This window comes from Athene cunicularia (genome assembly GCF_003259725.1).
Source record: "Athene cunicularia isolate RWA chromosome 10 unlocalized genomic scaffold, athCun1 chr10_part1, whole genome shotgun sequence".
Taxonomy (NCBI): Eukaryota; Metazoa; Chordata; class Aves; order Strigiformes; family Strigidae; genus Athene; species Athene cunicularia.
Genome location: NW_020799112.1, coordinates 6,342,198 through 6,364,125, shown reverse-complemented (window position 1 = coordinate 6,364,125; position 21,928 = coordinate 6,342,198). Strand labels below are relative to the sequence as shown.

Sequence of the window (21,928 nt, the reverse complement as noted above, 5' to 3'; positions counted from 1 at the left end):
ACTGAGTGCATATTTGTAGCCAGAAAAGAGTATGTTGTCACTAAACTTGGTTTATTTCAGATATTACTATTTTATCTTTTGTTTCCATCTCCAGTTCATGCTTCTATCAATTGTGTCTTATATAAAAGAGGAAAGAAGTCCCAGAAGGAAGAATCTTCAAGGACATTGTTTATAACAGTTTCTGTGCACTGCTAAGTATGAATGTGTAGTAAGTTTTATTACTTCTGAACTCAGCATTAAGTATGAATAAATTAATGTGGCTCAACAGCTAGCAGTCTCATTTTCATTAAAAGGTTTCTATATGTAAAATGATGTTGTTTTAATAAAACAATTATATGACATTGCTACAGTGATTATTTCAAAGCATTTTGATATATTTAGGACTGCAAAGACAAAGAATGATATACTAGTTTACAGTGATGTTTTAGACAATCATTTGTACATTCACACAGGTTTTATTCAAGCTACTCTATAAGCAACCTGATTTCTCCTTTAGGATTTTTTTTAAATAAAAATTAAAAAAGCCACAACTTTTCTAAGTTCCCAGAAAGGTATGTTGCTATGGAAGATGTTCCATAATGGTAAGAACCTTTTAGGTTTAAAATGAGAGTCTTGGGAATGCTCATGCAATCAAGTGATATGATTGACTGGACTGATTGACTGTACTTCCTTTAAGTGCCTTGAAAAGAATCACTATTACTGAAGTCTGTATAATTACAGAGGAAGAGAAATTCCTAGGGAAAAAAAAATAACTTATGTTAGTAATGCTTATCTGGCAGATATTTTGACAATTAAGACAAAATATCAGAAAAAGCCTCCTAGCTCTAAGGATCTATAGAAACCAGAAAACAGTATTTTAAGGCAGTGATGATTTACAGTTTTTCCTGAGGAAATATTCAAGGACTGTATGTTGTTTTTCACTACATGACTATGTTGTCCCTCCTCACCCCCCTGCTGCCCACATATCACCATCTGATTTGAGGTGCTTGTCCTCTGAACTTGGAGCAATCAGCCGTTGCTCCTTCTCAGCTTCAGTCAAAGCCAGACTCTGCTTTGCCCTAATGTGAGTTAAACACCTGTGTCCTGTTACAGTGGTCACACGATGTGTGCCGCTCTTGCATGACGAAGAGGAGACGGCAGGAGGCTCTGGAGAGGTAATTTCAATAGCAGGCTGCCAGAGTAATTAATGCAGCTCTCAGACATGGCTGGTGTGCTGTACTGAATCCAATCTGTTGTCATTGGTTGAACACCCCCATTTTAAGGCAAAAATTAGTCCAAATCCTATTTTTATGGGACATTTCAAAACTGAGTTCTATACGTTTCTTAAATTGGATGCTGTCTACTTTAAAACTTTATGCTAGGTACTATTTTAATTAAGATAAAGCTTTCTATTGAAACAAAGGCCAAGAAAGTGCCTCCAAACCATGCTTTGTTAGCTATCATTTCTTTACATATATTTTTGTTGTAGAGATGAACTGTTCTCTTCTTCAAGAAACAGAAAAGGCCCATCTGAAAATTCCTTCTTTCTGGGGTCATTGGTCAGTTTGGAGGGTTTTCCAGACTTTCATTTATTGCTCAAACTGGAAGCAACCAGAAGTATAATAGTTTTATTGATCAGACTAGCTGAGGATGTCCCCTTCCCCCACCTCCCCGAGCAGCTGAAAATATCCACCAAATTCTGCCTGAATTGGAATAAAAAAATACTTATTACTGAATCAATTTGTTTCATTTTACTTTGTGATCTCTATTAGTTTTAAGTCAGTAAATTTCTTTCTGATGTCTAAAATACCTTTAGTTCTTGTCCAAGACTGAGGTTGTCCTTGCTGCTTTTGGCATCTGCTTGGATATATATGTGACTATTTCTAATGTGAGCAAAGACAAATTGACTACAGGCTTGTTGTTTGTTTGGAGTTCTTGTTTAACCAAGAAGGCCTTCTGGTTTTCTTTTTTTTTTTTTCGCTTTTGATTAATTTGCTAGTGGCTGTTCATAGGTATTAGAATATCACACGTGAGCAGCATGAGGTCAGTTTTCATCTAAACTGAGATACCTTCCTTGCTGTGTCTGTAGTGGCAGGGTTTCCCTTGATACCTGATCTTCCAAAAAAACCTATAATGTGGTATGAGATAATACACAGTTCTCTTCATTTCTGTCAGCAGCTATATCCTTTATATAAACAGCTAGGTATTAATTTACCATTAGTTGAACAAATCTCTAAGGCCTAAGAGAGAAAGATTGTTCTTCAAGTTGACAAGAGTAATTGTTTTAAGAATTTCAGTACAATTTAACTCGACAGAGAGGGAAAAATATAAATAATTATTGTTTCTTAGGACCACTTGTCTTACTGAAGAGAATCACTACCCATAAAATTATTGTAATGATTCTTCTCAGGCTTGAAATAAAATGTTTTGTGCTTATCCCTAAACTATGAAAAGTTATGATGGTTAAGAGATGGTTGCAGGGGCTCAGGAGGATTTATAGCACTTCTGTCAGTATGGAAAAATATTAAGGTTTTTTGTATTTTCCCTTTGTAGGGGTGAAAGCAGTCACTCCCTCACTCCCTCCCACATTTTTCCTGTCTAATGCAATTACAATCAGGAATAAGGCAAATAATATATAGTGACTGTAAACATCTCTCTACTTTTGACTTACTTGTGACTTGAATTTTTCCTTTCTCAGTCCATATTCCACTCCACTCTATTTTCCATTACCATTATCTTATTTTCACCCTCTCGCCTCTTTTGGTACTTTCCTATTAACCTCTCCATCTCTGCCTATCTGCTTCTCTATTCTTTCCCTCATCCCTTCTCCAGTCCCATCCACTCCATCCTTGCTATTCCTGTATTTGTCCTTAGAAATTCAGCCTCTCTCTTGGCCTTTTTCAAAACCCCTGTTCTATCTTTTGCTGTCCACATTCCCCTTTCTCAGAATCACCCTTCTTTTCTAAGGAACTTTGAGAGTCCTGTTTGTTGTCCCTTTTGAAACCCAAAGAACACCTGAAGGAGGAAAATCTAAGCATTTTTTCAAGCTTTCAAGTTATGTAGTCCCGTGGGAGTGTGCATTAGAGAGCCTAAGTCGTCAGGCGATTTTATGGAACCAGTCATCTACCAGAGGCTCCGCACATACACATTTGTGACCTCTATATCTTTCTCTGGTAGTTCTCCCAGTTGCTTCACTTCCAGCTTCTCTTCACCGAATGAGGAAGAAGATGGGAGAGACTGCTGTGATATTTCTGCTGATTTTGTGCACTGACTGCAAGCCCATAAAGCTGCAGCGCAGGGAACAATATAGCTGTCACACAGGCAGGCATGTGGCCAAACGTAAGGTTGCTTCTACCACATATACTAAACAGGTGGTCAGCTTGGGCTGAATGTATTCAGTAACTAAATGCAGAAGCAACTAAAAAGTGGCAGGGGTGCGATTTGCTAGTGTTGCTGAGGGCAACAGAATCACCAGAGCTGGCTCTGTTCCAACATGGCAATACACCTTACCCGTGCTACTCAGCATTTTGAACCCTGCTGCATGTCATTTTTTAATGGAGAATTTTACATTGTAAATCAGCTGCTACCTCATGTGAACTATACAATGCTACAGATGGATTAAAACATGGATGGCATACTGCAGAAATAGGTTTTATATAATTGATTATGCCATGCAAGAACAGATTGTCTCTGCCAGCTGCCACACCAGCTGAAACAAACCTATGGTGATTACACCCGTCAGGAAATTCACTAGCACTGAAAAATATTACCAAGCTAAAAATGCAAAGGCGTGCCAACAGCAATGCTAAAAAGTCATGGGAATAAGTCATGGGAATAATAATTAATAATTTACCTTAGGCAAAGAGGATGGTAGCTCAGATGTGATTTATGGAAAATTAGGTGGTTAAATGTTAAAAATGGCAAGATATGTATAGCTTAAAGTAGCAAATGACTTCCCTGTTAGACTGTAAATTTGGGTACTGAAACTGTTTCAGAGAAACAGCATACATGCATTCTGAAAGACTTTTGAATCTTCTCCTAAATTGAATTATAGACCTCAGCAACACGCAGACATTTTCCAATACATCAAACAAGCAAAACTGTTGTCAGTATTGCTATATTGGCAAATGCGTTACAACAGTAGCAGATCTAACACTGTTCTTTCTGAATATTCTCACAATAGTGAATTTATCAAATTTAGTAAAGTTACCTACTAACAATATAAGAGCGCAGTCTAACTCAACATTGTTCTTGAAGAATTTTAATCATAACTTACCTGTGTGTCTGCATTTAAAACTTTGATTCTCTGTGTGGAGATGAACAGATCCACTTCAGTCAAGGCCTGGGAATCTCCCTCTGAAGTCTAAAAGACAGATGCTTTGTTACAAGGGGAATTTTAATTTCCTTTTTAGAATGACAGATTCACTGATCACTTCAAGCATAATGTGATGTGAGGCAATCACACTGTTAAATCACTACAAAGACGGCTATTCAAAGGTGTTTCTAAATACATGCAAAGAATGCATTTATTGCATGGAAAGAGTGAAGCATACTCTGATTTTGTGGGTGAGTGAATTTTCAGAGCCCATGGGACTGACAGCTCCTGTACTAAAATTTGCTATTTATAGCCAGAACAGGAGAAAGAGTATGCCTGTTTCTTCCCCACTGTCTCATCGATGCACTTCAGTACTTGAGGCACCAGAATTGAGAAAGTAGGGGAATTTAGAAAGTGACTTACCCCCCATCAGCTGCTTAGCCCTTGCCATCTTCACCAAAAAAAAAGTGCAAACTGGTGCTCAGTACTGTGGATGGGTGGGTTTTAGGAGTTTTTTAGATTTTTAGTTTAGTTTCTTCCTAGAAAATAAAGAACTGAGTACTGAACTAATATTTCTTCATATTACAGAAAGCCATCAGCTGACTTTCAGATCTCAACTTCTGAGCACTGCTCACTAGGAAATCAGTTCCATAACCCATGAGAAAACATGGTCATGGAGCAAGGAGGATTACAGTGTAATGCCTAAGTGTGAGTCCTGGCTCTGTCCACGTGAGAAACAGGAGAGAAAGTGCCAAAGCAGCTGCTACCTCTCACTGAAGCATCACCCAAGAGCTCGCCTAATACTCTGAGTTCCAGGAGGAATCTATTTATTCCTCCAGGCTACTTGTTCACAGTGCACTATTGCAACTGGTATTTAGCAGCACCCATGTTAGCAGTCTCAGATTAAAATAGCCACAGGCCTTATCACCCTGTGCTAAAGGCAGGCATCAGTCTGCAGGTCAGAGACCAGTTCTTTGATGGAACAGTACAAGGAAGAATGATGTATTTGCTGCTCTTTTTTGTAGTTATAAAGGCTTAACTATGCCTATAATTCATTCAGATCTTTTTTTTTTAATTAAATCTCATCCAGAAAAATACAAAGCAAGCACATACTCTGGCAGAGGTTACTTGCATTGCTTTCATCTAAAACCATCACAAAGAGCAAGGCTAAGTTTAGTGATTATTTTTGTCAGCTGTATTTAGTTAACTGTAATATAGTTTTTAACGGAGTGAAATGTCTCCTCTATGAATTGTTCCAGCTACTACTGCTAAATTTATTTTATTTGTTTTTAAATATTAACAATAATTTAATAAATATACAGTAGGTCACAGACAGAGGAAATACATCTTACTGGTTTGCTTGGTAAAATAATAATAAGCATTACATTTTAAAAAATGTCCCTGATAACATTGGCTGTATATCTGGACTAAACAAATCAGAGGTATTCAATGGAAGAAGTGCAGAAGACAGGCACTCCAGCAAATGAAAAATGAAGAAAATGAATTAATTTTATTCTATCCAGTGTTCTACTACCTAACAAAGAAGAAACCAAAATCACAGATTTATGAGAACCCATAATGAAAGACACAACACTCCATGGAGAACAGGTACAACAAAAATGTAAGTAAACATTAGCATTCAAGAAAAACAGTTTACACACCGCTTTTTTCTTGATTTTAGCCGCCTTTTGCATCCTCTGAAGAGTAGCATAAAAAAAAGAATGCAGACAGATGTATACACAAAGGAAGAGAAAAGACAGTGTGGAAAGTCAGGGAAAACTTCTGAATATGAATCCAGACTTAAAAATTTGGGAGCAGTGGGAGAATGATGTGCAAGAAAGAAAGATTTGTTTATATCAAGCATAATTAGATTTAATGGTATTATGCATGTTGTTGATTACAAAAAAATTGGTACCAAAGAGTGTTGTCTGTTAAAGCTGCTCATAACATTTATACTGCTAAATATACAGCAGTCTAAAATGACAGTACATGCACTATTTTAAAGCCAAGGTTTTCTATCCATATTAATCATACATCTACATGTAATTGTTAAACAAAATGTAACTCAGGCTCTTTTCCATGACTGTCTGAAGTAGTCGTGTATTCCTGACAAATTAGGATTGCTATTAATACACTAAACATTTTTTAGGAAGTTAATTGCAATCGATGATTACTTACTGCTTGAGACAATACAGTATGTTACATAGAAATTCAAGGGTTTGGAAAGTTTAAAGAACTGGACCTTTCTTGCTTTTATTTTGTTTCTAAATGCCAAATCAATCATCAGTCGTGACAATCTCTTGTGAAGTACATTATTTTCCCCAACCAGTTTCCTTCAAAAACATGCAATTTTTAACAATTAAATATTTTGTTAACTAAGCACGTAATTTTTCTATTAGCATTTATATCTACCTCTTTCTAACCATGTGTTTATTCAGACGAGGTATTTACAGCCGATCCACAAAAAAAATGGAAAAGAAAAATCTCCTATTTGAATTATTAACCAAAAAAAGCAACTTTTTTAAATGCAACTGTATGAAGCAGTCTATGGTACATTATTTACACAGAAATTGTTCACTGTAAATAACACCAAATCCAAACGCAATAGTAATGAATCTTCTTGTCCTAAAAAAATAATAATTCGATATATTGAGAGTAATCTTCACAATTCATAGTAAGTTGTAGGAATAAATGACGTAAGAGGAAAAAACCAGTTTAAAAAATATGCTGTGCTTTGACAATGAAATATTTCTCAATTGCAATCTGGAATTTAATAATTGAATTCTTCATACAGCTTCCAAACAATTTTGAATAGACTCTAGAATAATTTATATTTTGCTACTCAGAGATGCTCTATGTATTTTCAAATTAAGCACTGGAAACTAATGGTATTTACAGTACTAGATGTACACTCACATAAGTGTACTTCAGAATAGGTTTGAAGCTACAGAGCCTGTACTGTTTAGAGATCAACTGTCAAAGGATCAGAGAGTATTCTACAAACCATAAAAATCCCCTACCTTAACACGGCTCACTGCCTCTTGGGCCTGCATCATTCTTATGTTTTTAGAAGGGTTGCGCTCAGAAAGGAGCTGTGTAGAGCCCAGATAATTGGCTGCAAAGATGATCCCATCAATGAGGTCTTCAGGTTCACAAGGTCCTGGAACTGATACGAGACATTTACAGTTACTGCCTTTCAAAAGAGGATGGAGAGATGAGAAATTGAATAAAAGATATTGAAGCTTCAACAACCTTTTAAATACATCTTCTAATATGAAACAGGTGAAAAAATCAAGTGCAAAATAAATTATGTTTTTTCCCTATATTTTTTTTTTTTAAAATTTATTACCAAACATACAGTATTTAAAATTGTATATTGGTTTGACTGTAGAATTCTAGTCGACAATCACTGGAAAATTCTTGCTGTGCTGCACTGATAAACACATTGGAATTATTTGCAAGTTTCAGAAATGCTGATAGGTTTCTTTATCATAACTTTCTTACTATTAATATGTATGACTATTGCAGTGCACAGATTTGTGTTTCCACATTTGTTTGACATGTTTGTAGAAGTACAGAGGCCCCAGACAATATCTCTGTCAGAAATGCTGATGAACAATAGGCACAAAGGTGAACTTTGCTTCAGCAGAAGTCCACCATGAAACAACATCTAAGAAAGTTTAGGAAACAAGAAAAGTAGGCATCTTGATGCTGTTTAGTCATGTGTAAGGCCTGAATTCAGACTTATAGAAAAATACAGTTCCCAGGCTGGTACAGACTGTATAAAATGAGAGCTGGAGAAACATGCTTCAGTGCAGGAGTTCAAGAAAATGTTCATGGTCTAATCAATAGCATCTGCACAGCAGGTCACACAGCCTTTTCCTCTGAAAACAGGGAATTCACACAAGGCAGTTATGGAGAAGGAGTGCATGGAAAGAGTATGAAAAATTTCATGTTAAAAAAAAGAGGAAAATAGTGGAACATAAAAATGTGATATTGATATAATTTTTACCATTCGTTCAACCAAATGCCTTTGTTGAGTATTAATTATATTAATACTATTAATTACATTAATACTTAGTATTAATTACATAGTAACTTTGGTGAGATTCTAACATTAAGTTGTATTTTGCAAGTTGTTTATTTCCAAGGATGAAAAAGGGGGAAGGAAGAACAGAACGAAGGGTGGTATTTATATCATAATGGGACTATGCTCATCATCCTCATTATTCAGCTGTTAAACTTTACATCTGACTTGATTAGATTAACAGTAAAGAACAGTCATTCCAGAGTTTGGCTGAAATCTCTCAACAGTGAATATTTTCTGTTCTTCAACAGTTTTATAAAAGAAATTTGCTTTGAGCTGTATCAACTTGCCAAGCTGCTAACACATTTTTTTGAAGTATATCAATCTCATGAGTGAGAAGAAAAATGACACTGAAAGGAGATGTTAATTTTTAAAAAAGGTTTTCTTGTGCAGTTGATTAGTTCAATTTTTTATAATCAATTGAATGTGGAAGATTAATACGTGGAGAAGGAAAAATACATAGCATGTTATGCTGATGGAATTTACTGAAATAGTGGTTCGCATATATATCTTTCAATGAGTGTTCCTATCCTTCTTTTTCCCATTCTAATTTAGAAAATGTCTTCCAACAGAAAATAAACCTGATTAAAAGAAGATACTTTCTTCTTCTTCAAGGAATCTTGCTGACACTTATACTTTCATGAAGACTTCACATTTGCCTGCTGGAAATCACAACTCCCAGAAAAAAAACCCACAGTCTTTATAATTCAGTAATCAAAGTATATAAACACATATATATATATTTATACCAGTCCTACAGTCTTCAGAGACTTAATATTAACTAGCAATGCTCATGCAAAATGGAGCTATTTGTTTTGCTAGCAAACACTGTAGATTCAAGCTTTGAGATTATTATATACCACAGGAGGACACATTTTGCTTTAGATCACATCTGTACAAATCCTGTAATGGTTTGGATCTTCATTACAACTCAGAATAGAATTCTGTGGAATTTAAAATTCTCGAAGTATTGCCAAAGAATAAAAATATACCATGGCAATCTCCACTGAAAGTGTGAAAACCCTCAATTAAATACTTGGAAAGCTACTAATTTAAAAACTCTTCATGAAGGCCAAGTCTTTCAACACCTTGTTCCTTGTTCCTGCAGCAATAATTCATTGAATGAAATCAAAGAAAATGAAAATTCCACAAAAACTCAATTTACTGTATCTCTGTTCCTCTTTGCTTACATATTTGCACCATTACATTTTTCAGCACAAAGATGATATATTTTATATGGTACCTCTTCTGATGCTGTCATTCATACATCTTTTCAGTCCTAAATCTTACTCTTACACGTACATCTGTACTTCTTTCAGCATGCAACAAAATATTAATGTTGCATCCTACTGACATCTTGTTTCAAGCGTAGCAAATAAGGAAATTAATTAAAGATGTGACTTTAATGTCAAGTTAGCAAAACTTCATTAGATACCTGCAGTAACATACTTTAATTGACTTTAATTTTGTTTTCCTTCATTCACTTCAGGCTAAGTAAATCAGGCTAAATTGAATCAAGGCTGCTTTAACTCTGAGATACGCTTACCCACATAATGCTTAAATCAGTTTAACTAACCTCCTTTAGTAGTTAATTTAGATTAATTTTCTTGTAATATTTTGTGTTTCCAAAGACAAATAAAATTGCGATTCTTGGTACAAATTCTAATACAGTCATTACTATATGAAGCAAAGACCAAAAGTCTAAGAGACTGCAGGATTTGTCAACAAAAAGAAGCTGTGCTGGTTATTTAAAACATATCAGTCCCTTAATCTACTTTGTTTCCATCTCAAAAGCTCTGGCTGAACTCAGGAAAGCTTGTTTTCTCTTTAATTATTTTCAAGAATGTCATATTTGACCCACTTCTGGTCATATCAGTGCTTTGTACATCTTTGAGCAAGACATTTTTGTCTTGATTTCCGAGTCATTGATAGGCTACATCAACGGCACTTTCCTTTTAAAGATGTGTTCAGAGATCTAGTTTTACATATACACTGCTAGCATCTCCTAGCATTAAACAGTAATCCCCACAATATTTTAGGGGTCTGTGAAATTAATGAGTGTTACAAAGGAAACAGTAAATTCTTCTCATGTCTTAGCTGTTTGGTGACAGCAACGGTGTTTTTAACTAATTTGTCTGAAAAAGTTCTTGAACATGGAAATAACCTAGAGTTTTAAGCAATTTCATAATCCTAATTTTATTTATTTGGATTCTTTAAAGATTTTTTTCTGTTTTTCTGTTTTAACATAGTTTCATCACCTCTTCATAGCATTGGAAAGTGATTTTTTGCAGAATCATTGTACTAGCAACAAATTCTGCAACATGATGTATAAAACAACAGTGTGTATAAAATTCTTAAAGCAATAGCTAATACAGGGAAAAAAACAACCAACCAACCAACCAAGAAACAAACAAACAAAAGACAAAAAAAGGCACATGGGGCAGAAACAATTCTAGCATACATTTCCCATCATGAGGGCAATAAGCAATTCTCAGGTAAAAAAAGACATCTGTTTGAAGGATGGAATGGGATTGAAAATTGCCAGGGTCAAATTGGTTATATGAGTGTTTTCTTCCCTTATCTCTGACTGCTTTAAATATAAAAATGCAGGCTTGGCTGAGGCCCCAGCTCATCAGAGCAGTTAAGCATGCCCTTGAGTGTAAGCATGTATAAGACTTACTGATGAGGAAGGGAAGAAGAAAGAAAGAGATTTGAAATTTGAACATTAGCTTGATGTGAACAAAGATTGACATTTTCTGTTGAGGATTGTTGCTTAAACATAAGATAACTATCAGATAACTATTTCTGAAAAATACAACTAAATTCCCTGGTTTTCTTCTGATCCATTAATGCAACAAGTATAAGTGTATTTCTAGACTATGTAGACCAGGTATAAACTTTTTAAAATTACTTTTTGTTTTCATAAAATAAGAAAAAAAACCTCATTCAATAATTCAACATAACTGAATTTAATAATCTGTTAGGAACATATTTTTATATTTATCTAAAATCATGTGTAAACCAAGGATTCAGACAGTATTTAGAGACAAAGCACTTTCAACTTCCTGCTGAGAACCATCATACTCCATGAAGTCACTGAGACCTTAGGGTGTGTGGCACTGTAGCAGATTTTGCATAAGGAGTAAATGGACACAGGGCATATGTCACCTTCTAGAACTGCTATCTACAAATTCCATTTTGGGCTAATTTCTTCATCATGATTGTTACTGTGTAAGGGAATGAGATTTATGGTAACAGGACAAATACAGAGAGCAAATGTCCTGGTTCAGCCAGGATAGAGTAAAGTTTTCCTCAGCAGAGAGAGAGGGGGAAGGGATCTCCAGCCGGGTTATTCATACCATGCTGACGTCATGTTCAGGGGCAGAGCATTTTTACCTTTTCGCTTCGGGTGTTGGTTTTTGCCATACACGCGGCGGGTTTGCTCCTTGATCATTTAACGGTATTTCTCTGTATATCTTTTGTCTTGTTCACTGTTATTGCTGTTTATTGTTGTTACCATTGATACTGTTGTTATTCAGATTGTTCTATCACTCTGGTGTATTAAATCTCTTATTTTAGCCGGGGTCTGTGTTTAACTTCCAGCCTGACCGGCGCGGGTGGGGGAGGGGCAACAGCCACGTGCTCTCATCCCGGCAAGAATTAAACCTTGCACAGTAAAAAAGTCAGAACCCCCGAACATGGAACTAATTCTACTGAAACAATTTTAATAGCAAAAGGACACATCTCCAATATTTTTTGTGCCTGTTATCTGATTTGTTTTTATGTCCACTTGTCATATGAAAAATATTATGAATTAATAGAGATTTAGATATAGCTACTGTAGTTAAGGAGTCATGCTGAAAGTCAAGTGGCTGAACAGTTAATATGAATATAACCAGAATGTGGTTGTGGTATCACGATTAAAGCTCTGGGAAGAACAAGGAGTGCTAGCTGGCAGAATCTTTTCTTATGTGCAGTAGGGTCCTGGTCCTTTTGGGACTCTACATACAAATTAATAATAAAAGCACTGTTTTTCGTTGAATTCAGAGGGCAGTCATGTTGGCAATTATAGGCTCCTAGTGAGCTACATATTTATTTGTATTAGAAAATGCCATATAATACCTGCAATAGAAAAAGCCTAATAGATAGCTTATCCTCACATACTGTGCAACTGCAGGAAAAAATCAGAGAAAGCAAAATGATTGAACTTAAAAAAAGATATTATGCTATCTAAAAGAATATACTGACCCCTTTGCAACAGAGTAGTGGGCTGATTGGCAAGGAAAGAAAAAGACATAACCCTTTTATCCCAAAAAAATTAAAATGTGCAGTTGTATCTGCAAGCGCTGTGAGGGGTGAAATTTTCTGGTCTGTTTTAAAGCTCTACTCATGCTGGCCTCCCTTTACAGTTGTCCCCTGTACAGTCGGTACATGCTTATTACAAACTATCAGCTTGCTGTATTGTCTCCACCACCTTTGGGGAATGCATTTAATTTACCTCTATTTAGGGCCTGTTAGCCAATACATGACAAGTGTTACGAGTAATTTCCTTCAGATGTCAATCTGTGTCAAAAGGCTAACCTCTGAACTTTCCATTTGCTCTAGCTCTACAAGGAAATTACTAAAACCAGAAGTTGTGAGTCAAGCTGTTGAGATCAGGGAATAGAAGAAAAATATGTTGGACATTCTAATATTATTCTAAATCACGTCAGTTTTCCCTGAGTTGAGAATGGCATTAGTAATCAGGTTTTTAACATTCATTTATGGTTTCCATTGTGGGGAAAAGTGTGTTCATGGCAGTTCTAAGGGGTCAGATCCTTAGAAGTTTCCTACTGTCTTTTCTTACTTTACAGTGCAGACATTTCCTTTGCAGGAAGAGTTGTATGCATTGTCCCCATACAAACTTCTTCAGCTGTCTGTGAATCAGAGAATGATAATGTTTTTCAGTATTATCTCATTTTATCTCTATCTACCCTCTTGTGTTAATAAATTGACTTATTCTTCTCCAAACAAAACAGACATAATAGCAGTGCAAAGGAATTGAAGAAACACATGAAAGCATGGATCTCCTAAACAGAGGATTAGATTACCAATTTTTTGTCAGATCAGGAAAAGCTTTCAATTCGTTCCGACAACTGAGTTTCCCAGAATCTCAGTTCTGGGAATTCACATCAAAGTGACATGATTTGGGCATCACATCAAAGTTATACAGGGACTACTCTGAACAGTTAAATGACTCCTTCCTCTGCACAAGGCCATACAGAACACAGTGCTCTTCATAAATTTCCACCATGCTAGGGCTCACTGTTACCACCTTTTTTAGCCCCTTCCAGGTTTGTAGCTGTCTCCATCTTCACCGTAACCCTTCTAAGAGCTCTGTCTGCTCCTCCTTTTTATCGCCACCACACTCCCATTGCCACAGGGGGGGTGAAAATGTTAAACACTTAAACTTTTCAGCTGTGTTCTCTTGGGTTTGACTGGGTTTTAGAACTGTGATCTTTAATATATGTTAAAGCATTTGCTTCCATTTTATCTTACTTTAACTTTGGATGATGTAAAACTTACCATCAACAAAACTTGGAAATGAAGACACTTTCTTTGTCTGTTGAGAAATAAAAATGATATAGCTGTAAAAAAATCATTATCGCAAACTGAAGTGAATTCATATTATGTTTAAACAGCTGACCATTGATTATAAAAAAATCAAATTTCTCTGTATAGCTTCTGCCACTGTTTAGCCCAGTGAAACACATTTAATCACAGTAATTAATCCAACCTAACTGTTACATAATGCTGTTTACCTGGAATCTCAAAGCATTTTAAGCAGGTCTTGCCACACAAAAATATAAGGGAGAGTAGGGTGGGAAGAACATGAAAATGACCTAGGAAGTTACTTGCCAAATTAGCCATACAAACCAGCAATTCCCAGTCCATTAGTTTGTCTGCTAGATCACATTTCCTATTAATGGTATCCCAAATTTCCAATTAAGAACATTTAACAATAATTTACAAAGCAAGATTCTGGATCTGTGAATAAGAAGAACTGTCCCTGACTGCAAAGTACATAGCATTACACTTAATCCAAGCAGGGGCCACAACAGTGCTCTTTTTATGCTACCGTCTCTATTCTCAATAAAGAGATATAGTCCTTACATTTGCTTGTCTTTTGCCAGCCTCCTCAGGCATTCCCATTTCTGGGAAAGAGGCTGATTTCTCCATTATGGGAAAAGGCTTTAGAAATATGCCTCTTCATTAATGTAACAGGCTACAGGCTAAATATGTTACATGTTTTCAAGATAACAGACTTCTGCTTTAAGTCTGAATTTCATTTCATTGTGTATAGCCTCCAGCATAACCCCATTCTGCAATCTTAGATGTCTTCTTTGCGCCAGTCTTCAGTGACAAGAGCAGGTCTGCCTATCAGTCTGTCTTTTTCACAGCTGACTGAGCCAGGACACATCTTACCACAGAGGCCACTCAGAAAGATGTGAATCATTTGAGCCCTCAGCACTGAATGATGTGCTTGATATTAGGGGTTATTCAAAGAGAATTATTCCTATGGGAATTAAAGCAGCCCTTTGGTTTCAGAGACTGACACGGCAGGGGGGAGTGGGGGTGGAGGGCGGAAGCCAGGTTTTTTTGATGCTACTTTTGCTCTCCAATAATCCAAAAAGAAAATTGTGGAGTGTTCTCACTCTTCTGTATGTCATCAGAAAATTTTAGGCTTGAGTACATGCCATGGACAGTTATATAAAATGAATGTGGCAGGAACAAATTTATAGGTATAGTTCAAAGACTTTTCAGAATATGCAGACATGGTATTTATTGTCGGTTCAGAAAAAGAAACAGAGCCTAAATATGTGTGTGTGAGAGGAGGAAAGCTGAAAATTTGGTGCCTACTTCCCTAATGGAAGCCTGAACACAGAAAGATAATGAAGAGAAGGACCTAAGGTACCTACCTCAGGTGTATTATTATTGTCAACTGGTCCATTGAGGTCTGAACGCTGTTGCTTCCTTGGCTGCTCTAAACTATTGCACATCTAGAAGAAAAAAAGAGAAAGGATTTCAAATTCTGTCTTCTGAAAAGCTTCAAAATAAAGCAGAGATTTCAGTGGAAGTCAATGGTACAAAGGTCAGAAAAATGTCACCAGATTAAATTTAGAAAATTTGAATAAAAATTCATGAAACTTTAACATATGAAACTGCATCTAGCATGTTCTCCATCATTTTATGAAAGTCATTGGTCATGAAGCTGTTCTGTGTAGTTATTTATATGTACGTATATGTAGTTATTTATGTGCAATCAATAATCATTACTGATACTGAAATATCATAAAGTGATATAATAGTTGGAGGTTCCTATTGTAATTTAGCAAATATGAGATTCATATAAGAAAGTTTAGCTGTTTAATTAAAATAAAATATCTACTTTGATGTAAATAATAAGACATTTCAATTGTCATTAAGTAGCAGTTACACACAGATTTAAATTTAAACTAAATTATTTTATTTCAATGCAAAATTTTTACATGAAATTAAGCCAAATACGGACATGTTCAAATTGTTCATAAACCAAAGTCAGAATTTTTACATGTGTTTATTCTTAGTACTGGGGCAAAATCAAAATAATCCAAAGAGCCACCTCTGATCTGAAAAACAGAATCCTAGCACTGAATATAGGATTCTCTATTCATGGGAGATACCTCATGGCATCTCCTTCCTTTTGGGCCAAGCAGATCTACAGGATGCTGGCAGCACAGCTTCAGGTTTCTGAAGAAATGTAAAAGGGAAAACATAAAACCTTACACAAAAAAAATACGAAGTCTTTTAAACTATGGAACACTCTTTGTCTTCTAAGTTCTAATATTCTCAGGGGCAGAATTTCTTCTCCAGATGTGATGCAAGTCACAGACCACCAGCACCCAGCACAAGTGCCTGTGTCCCATACGTACCAAGAAAGTGAAGTTTTCATGACTCAGAGTTTCAGTGTTAGAAGTCTGGAAAACCAAGGTGATTTCTGGAACAAATTTTTATGATTTAGGATATTTCACTTTCCTTTTTTTCTCAGTCTCCCCATTATGCATAAAAAAGAGTGCCTAAATGACACTGTCATTGTAAGGCTTCACAAATGAGAACTTGTATCAACAGTTGTGCAAATCAAAAACACTGAGCCAGTATTATTTCAAACGGTCAGGCGTAATATTACATGTGAACAAAACTCCTCGTCTTCTGACTTTTGAATGAAATATGAAGCTGTAATCAAAGTCTGCATGTTCATCTCTAGACAAATTATTCCTTATGAGTAATAATTAGTCAGCTGAAGAAAATGTGCTAATGAAGCAGGTGTATTAGAGCTGTTAGCTCAGTAAGCTAATCTTCAGGTAAGATAACATACACAAAGCAAAAATTCACCCAACTAGTAAGCAGAATTTTAGGAAAGAAAGGACTATCTAGGATATACACAGAGCACCAAGACTTAGGGAACTACTGACTAGTGGCTACATGGCTGCAAGAGCTAAGCAGCTTACCATATCCCTGCTTATAAATGCTATTCTGTTTGAAACAAGACAAATCTAATTATATTGCATGGCTAAACTAAAATGGAGCAATATGTGTTGACGTGCAGCAAAATATATTAAGGAAATAAATATCTAGAGGCCTTTAATAAAACAAGCATAATAATCATACATTATTGCCTAAAATAGTAGGATTAGATCAAGTATGCTTTAAGCAGGGAAAATGACATGGCCACAATGAAGATACATTAAACTGTAAACAGCAATAGCAAATAAATTAACTCCCGTATGTACAACAGAATGTTAATACTTCTAAAGCTCTGTCAGTTCTGATTACCACACACTTGACTGACCTGAAAATGCACCTGCATATAAAGAAAGATTGGTTGACTCGTTTAGTGAGCATACCCTGGGTGTCATAAACATTATTAAAACACATCTCTGTCACAAATCTTACACGTTGGTTGGACTTATTCAGCCCTAGGGATCATAATACCAATCATGCTCTTTGGTAATAGTTGCATATATAATTCCATGTAGTTTTAATATAAAATATGACTAAACACTTGGCCAACATTTGTTTGATTTATAAATAGCTGTAATTTATTGGAGTTCCTATATTCAGTATTTTAGGAATATAAACAAACCTTCTTTATTGATTCCTAGCCACATATGTAGTATATACATGTGAAATACTGGGGTTTCAACCCCAAGCCCCAAATTAAGGTTGACATGTGGGTGATTCCCACAGCCCTTCCCAAAGGGGGGATGAGTTTGCCTTTAGGCTTCCCTCCAGGGTGCGGTGGCCTTGCAGACAGAGCCGTGGGGTAAAGGAGCCCCAGGTGTCTGCATTCAGTAACCCAAGGTCAGGTGTCCCACTGAGGGATAACAGCTGGGACCACTTGCAGGAGGGGCAGTGTCTGTCTGTGAGGTGGATGCCCTGTGCAGAGTTCCCTGTTGGGGAAGGACCTCCCGCCTCCCTGGGACTGGGCTCCAGTCAGGTCTGGCTTTTGTAAATGCGGGCTGTGTAGAGGTTCAGTATGTGGCTTCCTTGGTCTTATGTGTTTGGCTTGTTGACTTGGTTGTCTCCTGTCCCTTCTATGGGAAACTGCGTCACCATTTATTCCACTCGTTGGTTGTGTGGTGTTGTTGTTGGGGTCAGTGGGATTGATGTCGATTATGTATAATCTGACTTGTTTGCACCCCCAGCGCTCACCCATGTACTGACCCTTCTGTATCAAATACAACTTGGTTATTGGTTCATCTTTATGCTGGCTGTGTCCTTTATGCTAAGCCTGATAACTGGCAAAACAATGTGTCACATATGTAGTATGTATGTTATTGCATATTGGCTGGGTTCCAAAGAGATGTCTGTGCAGAATACACAACAAGTTGGGGTCAATCACATCACCTCTACAAGGAACATAAATGTCTTCTACTTACTGTACATGAAGGCCAATTTTTTTTATCCCCAGTGTTTCACCTATGTGTTTAGGAACCCCAGTCTAATTGGGCAGAATTTCAGGTACAATGAATACTTCTATGCACATCCATGCACACAATTATGTTCCACATCTGGCTGAGTTATTAACACTTTGTTCTTAAAAATGTTGTGATGGGGAGGGGAGAGTGTCACTGTGAACACTTACACTCAGCTTTGTTTGGAGTAATATCGCATTCTGGAGATCTTCTCAGCTTTGGAGTGTAGTACACCCTGTGTCCCTTCAGCAGCAGCACAAAATATCAAGTAGTCGTTAAGGGGAGCTGTGCCTGTCTGAAACTTTCTATGCCCAGCATGTGCCTGCAAATATGTGGACTGTTACAATGACCCTTTACAAAATAAGGGTTGTGATCTTCATGCTAAAGAAATGTTTGCTAACATGGTATCCCAGAAGGAAAAGGCAAAAGAAGTACAGAGAGAAGGGCTTCCCTTTCTTCCCATAAGACTTACAGTGTCAAAGGAGAGAACTCTGCAGAGTAAGTATGGCTGTATCTCCCATACACAGTTACAAACCATGTAGTCTTGCACATATGGAAGGAGATGCTTCTATACCAAGGATGAAGGGACTGTTTTGGATCTTCTTTATGGAATCGTTTTTAGAAAATATAAATTCTGGTATTCAGGGTAGGCTGAAAATTGGTTCATGCTCCCAGATGATCTGACCAATTTCAAATAAATTATCATAGTTGATACTTGCTTTCTTCATGTTTCTTACAGTTTCCACTTTATATTGTTAAGTGTTACAATAGCTAGAAAAATCACATTTAAGGGAAATTCTTATGAGGTATTATAAATATTTTATACCCTGACTTGCAGTTTAGAATAGGACCTAAAGCTAATCTGGAAATCTGGAATTGACTGCACATAAACACAGTGGTACAGCTATGTTAAAAGTCTCTTATCCTAGGATAAGATTCTGATAAGAGGGCAGATTCTGCAAAGGAAAGATATTAAAATATTAAAGGTGTACTGTTATTAATACTTTTGCCTCTGAGCAAGTACCAAGGCACTGTCCAACATCATGGGAAGGAACCTGAGGCAGTAGAAAATGCCATCTTTAGGCCAGGAGGAATATCAGACTACTTATTTGAGGACACTGAAGCATCTATGCACATCTTGCTGAAATAAGCCTCAGCTCTATCCATGCCCCGGCCAGCCCTGTCCTATGGCTAATTGTCAGGCCTGGGGCCACCCGGGCCTCTCTCCGCACACCAATCTTGCAGGGCCCCTCCCAGCCAAGCAGACTCCCTTATAACTACCCTTCCTGCAATACAGAGTCCTTCTCAGCTGGAAGTGAGGGCTGCTAATGACTGAGTTCTGCTGCTTGTTAACACTACTCGTTGGTTACTCACTCCAGTGTAAGCTGTTTAGCTTTTCAGTCAAAGGTCATCTCAGCAATACAGTCCCCCTCAAAGTTGCCACCTGAGATCCCGAATGCTGTTGTGGTGCTGATGAAGCACTTTCCTACTGGAGAACATGCTGCTAGAAGCCAGCATGTTAGTCCCTTTCTTGTTTTGTTCAGAGGAATAGCTTATCTGAGAGAGGAATGAAAGATTATTTTTTTCAAAATTGTTAATCCTTCTTGTAAAGAGTTGGTAAGCAAGCACTGTGTGCAGCTTAAAGGTGTGGTAAGACTTTATTACTATGTTTAAACATTTGAATATGAGGCTCAGAATCCATACCTGCCAATCTCTTTACTTCCAATACTGTTCAAATATTATCAAATGTGTTCAGAAACTAATGTACTGCATATGTATCCTATAACTTGTCTTGAGGACGACTAAGCTTCTTGGAAAAGAGATGTTTTGTGGTAGGTTGACTAGATTATTAAGGTACCTGTTGCACAAGTAAGCTAACAGATCTAATTGACTTTTCATCCAGGTTTGTTGTCTCTCTCTCGAAAATAAAGGTAAAGCAGATGGGTGGTGTAAATTTGTCACTTAAGGACAAAACTTCAGTTTCTAGTTTAAAATTCTGTGATCTTCTGTTGGTTTCTGAAGACAGTTTATCATTGGGCCATGTGTTTTCTTGATATTTAAACACTACTGTATTTGTAGAAACACATCAAGGTGCAGCTAAAACATATTTTTTGAATCAAGAGATGGTAACCTAGTAACAAGTCTATTATGTACTATTCTTATTAAACTACATGATTGAAATAACTTCTCTTGTAAATGCTGGTGATGTGTAGTGGGAATGGCTTAATGTATCCCTACTGAGCTGCTGTATTAGTTATCGTGACATCAGTAACATGCTATTGTCAGTAGGAGCAATTTGACCCAGCAGGATATGCTTACAAAGATATAATCTGAATGAGGCAGTTCTTGACTAGCTGAAGGATTTCTGATTTTGATCACAGGAAAAAGAAGGCCAGACTTCACACTTTCTTATATCACAAAGATTACATTACTTATGTGCTAATGATGTGGTGCTAGCACATGTCAGAAGTGAAGAGGAAATATTTGTAGAAGGGAGCATTTCCAAGTAAGCAAGTTGAGTATGGAAGTGGTGTTATGAAAACAGGACTTTAGAAGTAACTTTAGAAATGTAAGCATTCTATGAAAGAATTTCAATACTCTATCTGATTTCAATAAACATTAAAACAATCACCAGTTTATTTTTATCATCTTAAAGAAATAAGAGGTTTTTTTGTCCTTGCATGTATTTAAAATTGAGTTTCAGAGAAATAACTGTGCTGAATGGTACATTTTTTATGTAGATGTAACTTGGACTGCATGCTGGCTTCTGCTTTAAACTTCCTAGAGAAGATTGTTAGTAATGCATCTTTAGGTAGGAGGAATTGATTTTGATGTCTCCTGGTCTCCTGGTGTCGGGAGTTAATTGCTAAAAAGCTAGCTGACTCAGCCAACTAGCACAGAGAAACTGTTTTTGTTTGAGAATGTTTGGACTGTTTAGTACTCTTCAGTAAGTAGTTGTTAAATTAGGGAACTGTCACTCACTAATAGCTATTTAATGTTTCTGCCCCATAGCTGCCTAGAATGCATGGGAGAATGCAGCAAGGGGTTTTTTCATACCCTTTATTTACAACCATTTGTGTTTTCCACAAATTCTATCAAATGAACCCCATAACACTTGGGCTGAATTTCAGTAAGACATTCCTAAAATACAGGTTGTCTAAAATGTCTATTATTTTAGCTGCTTCAAACTGTTCTAAGGGCAAAATCTTTCACAGACAAAAGACTCCTGGATTTGGCCTCTTTGTAGCAAAAGAGCACTGTGCCCATGCCAAGAGAAGGGAATAAACCTCAAATATTTTTGTTAATACTGAGCTCTACTAGTACAGGCAAACAGAACACAGTAGCAGTACTGATGTGTGCAAAGCTGTTGGAGAACAAACTGAGACAAAAAAAAGAAGACTAAAATTTTCTTTCATGGATTTGTTGTTAGTGGTATTTTATCTGTCTCTAAATGTCCATGTTGAAAAAGTGTAAAGGCAAAGCCCATATGAAAGTTGTGAAATGAGAATAACACTGCAGAAGCTTGTGGGGTCCCTACCAGATATGAGCATA

The 21,928-nt window shown here is 36.6% G+C and overlaps 1 protein-coding gene across 2 annotated transcripts in view; it reads right to left on the bottom strand.

Annotated features, from left to right (window-relative positions):
• APBA2 (amyloid beta precursor protein binding family A member 2) overlaps nt 1-21,928 on the bottom strand; it is a 90,458-nt gene that overhangs the window by 16,682 nt on the left and 51,848 nt on the right. The window contains exons 3-7 of one of the 2 annotated variants that reach the window (XM_026855621.1): nt 15,341-15,421; nt 13,947-13,983; nt 7,315-7,460; nt 5,956-5,991; nt 4,256-4,342 (exon numbers count right to left, since the gene is read on the bottom strand). In XM_026855621.1, coding sequence (XP_026711422.1) covers nt 4,256-4,342; nt 5,956-5,991; nt 7,315-7,460; nt 13,947-13,983; nt 15,341-15,421 — 387 coding nt within the window. The remainder of the gene's footprint in view (nt 1-4,255; nt 4,343-5,955; nt 5,992-7,314; nt 7,461-13,946; nt 13,984-15,340; nt 15,422-21,928) is intronic. The other variant, XM_026855622.1, reaches the window with a different exon arrangement.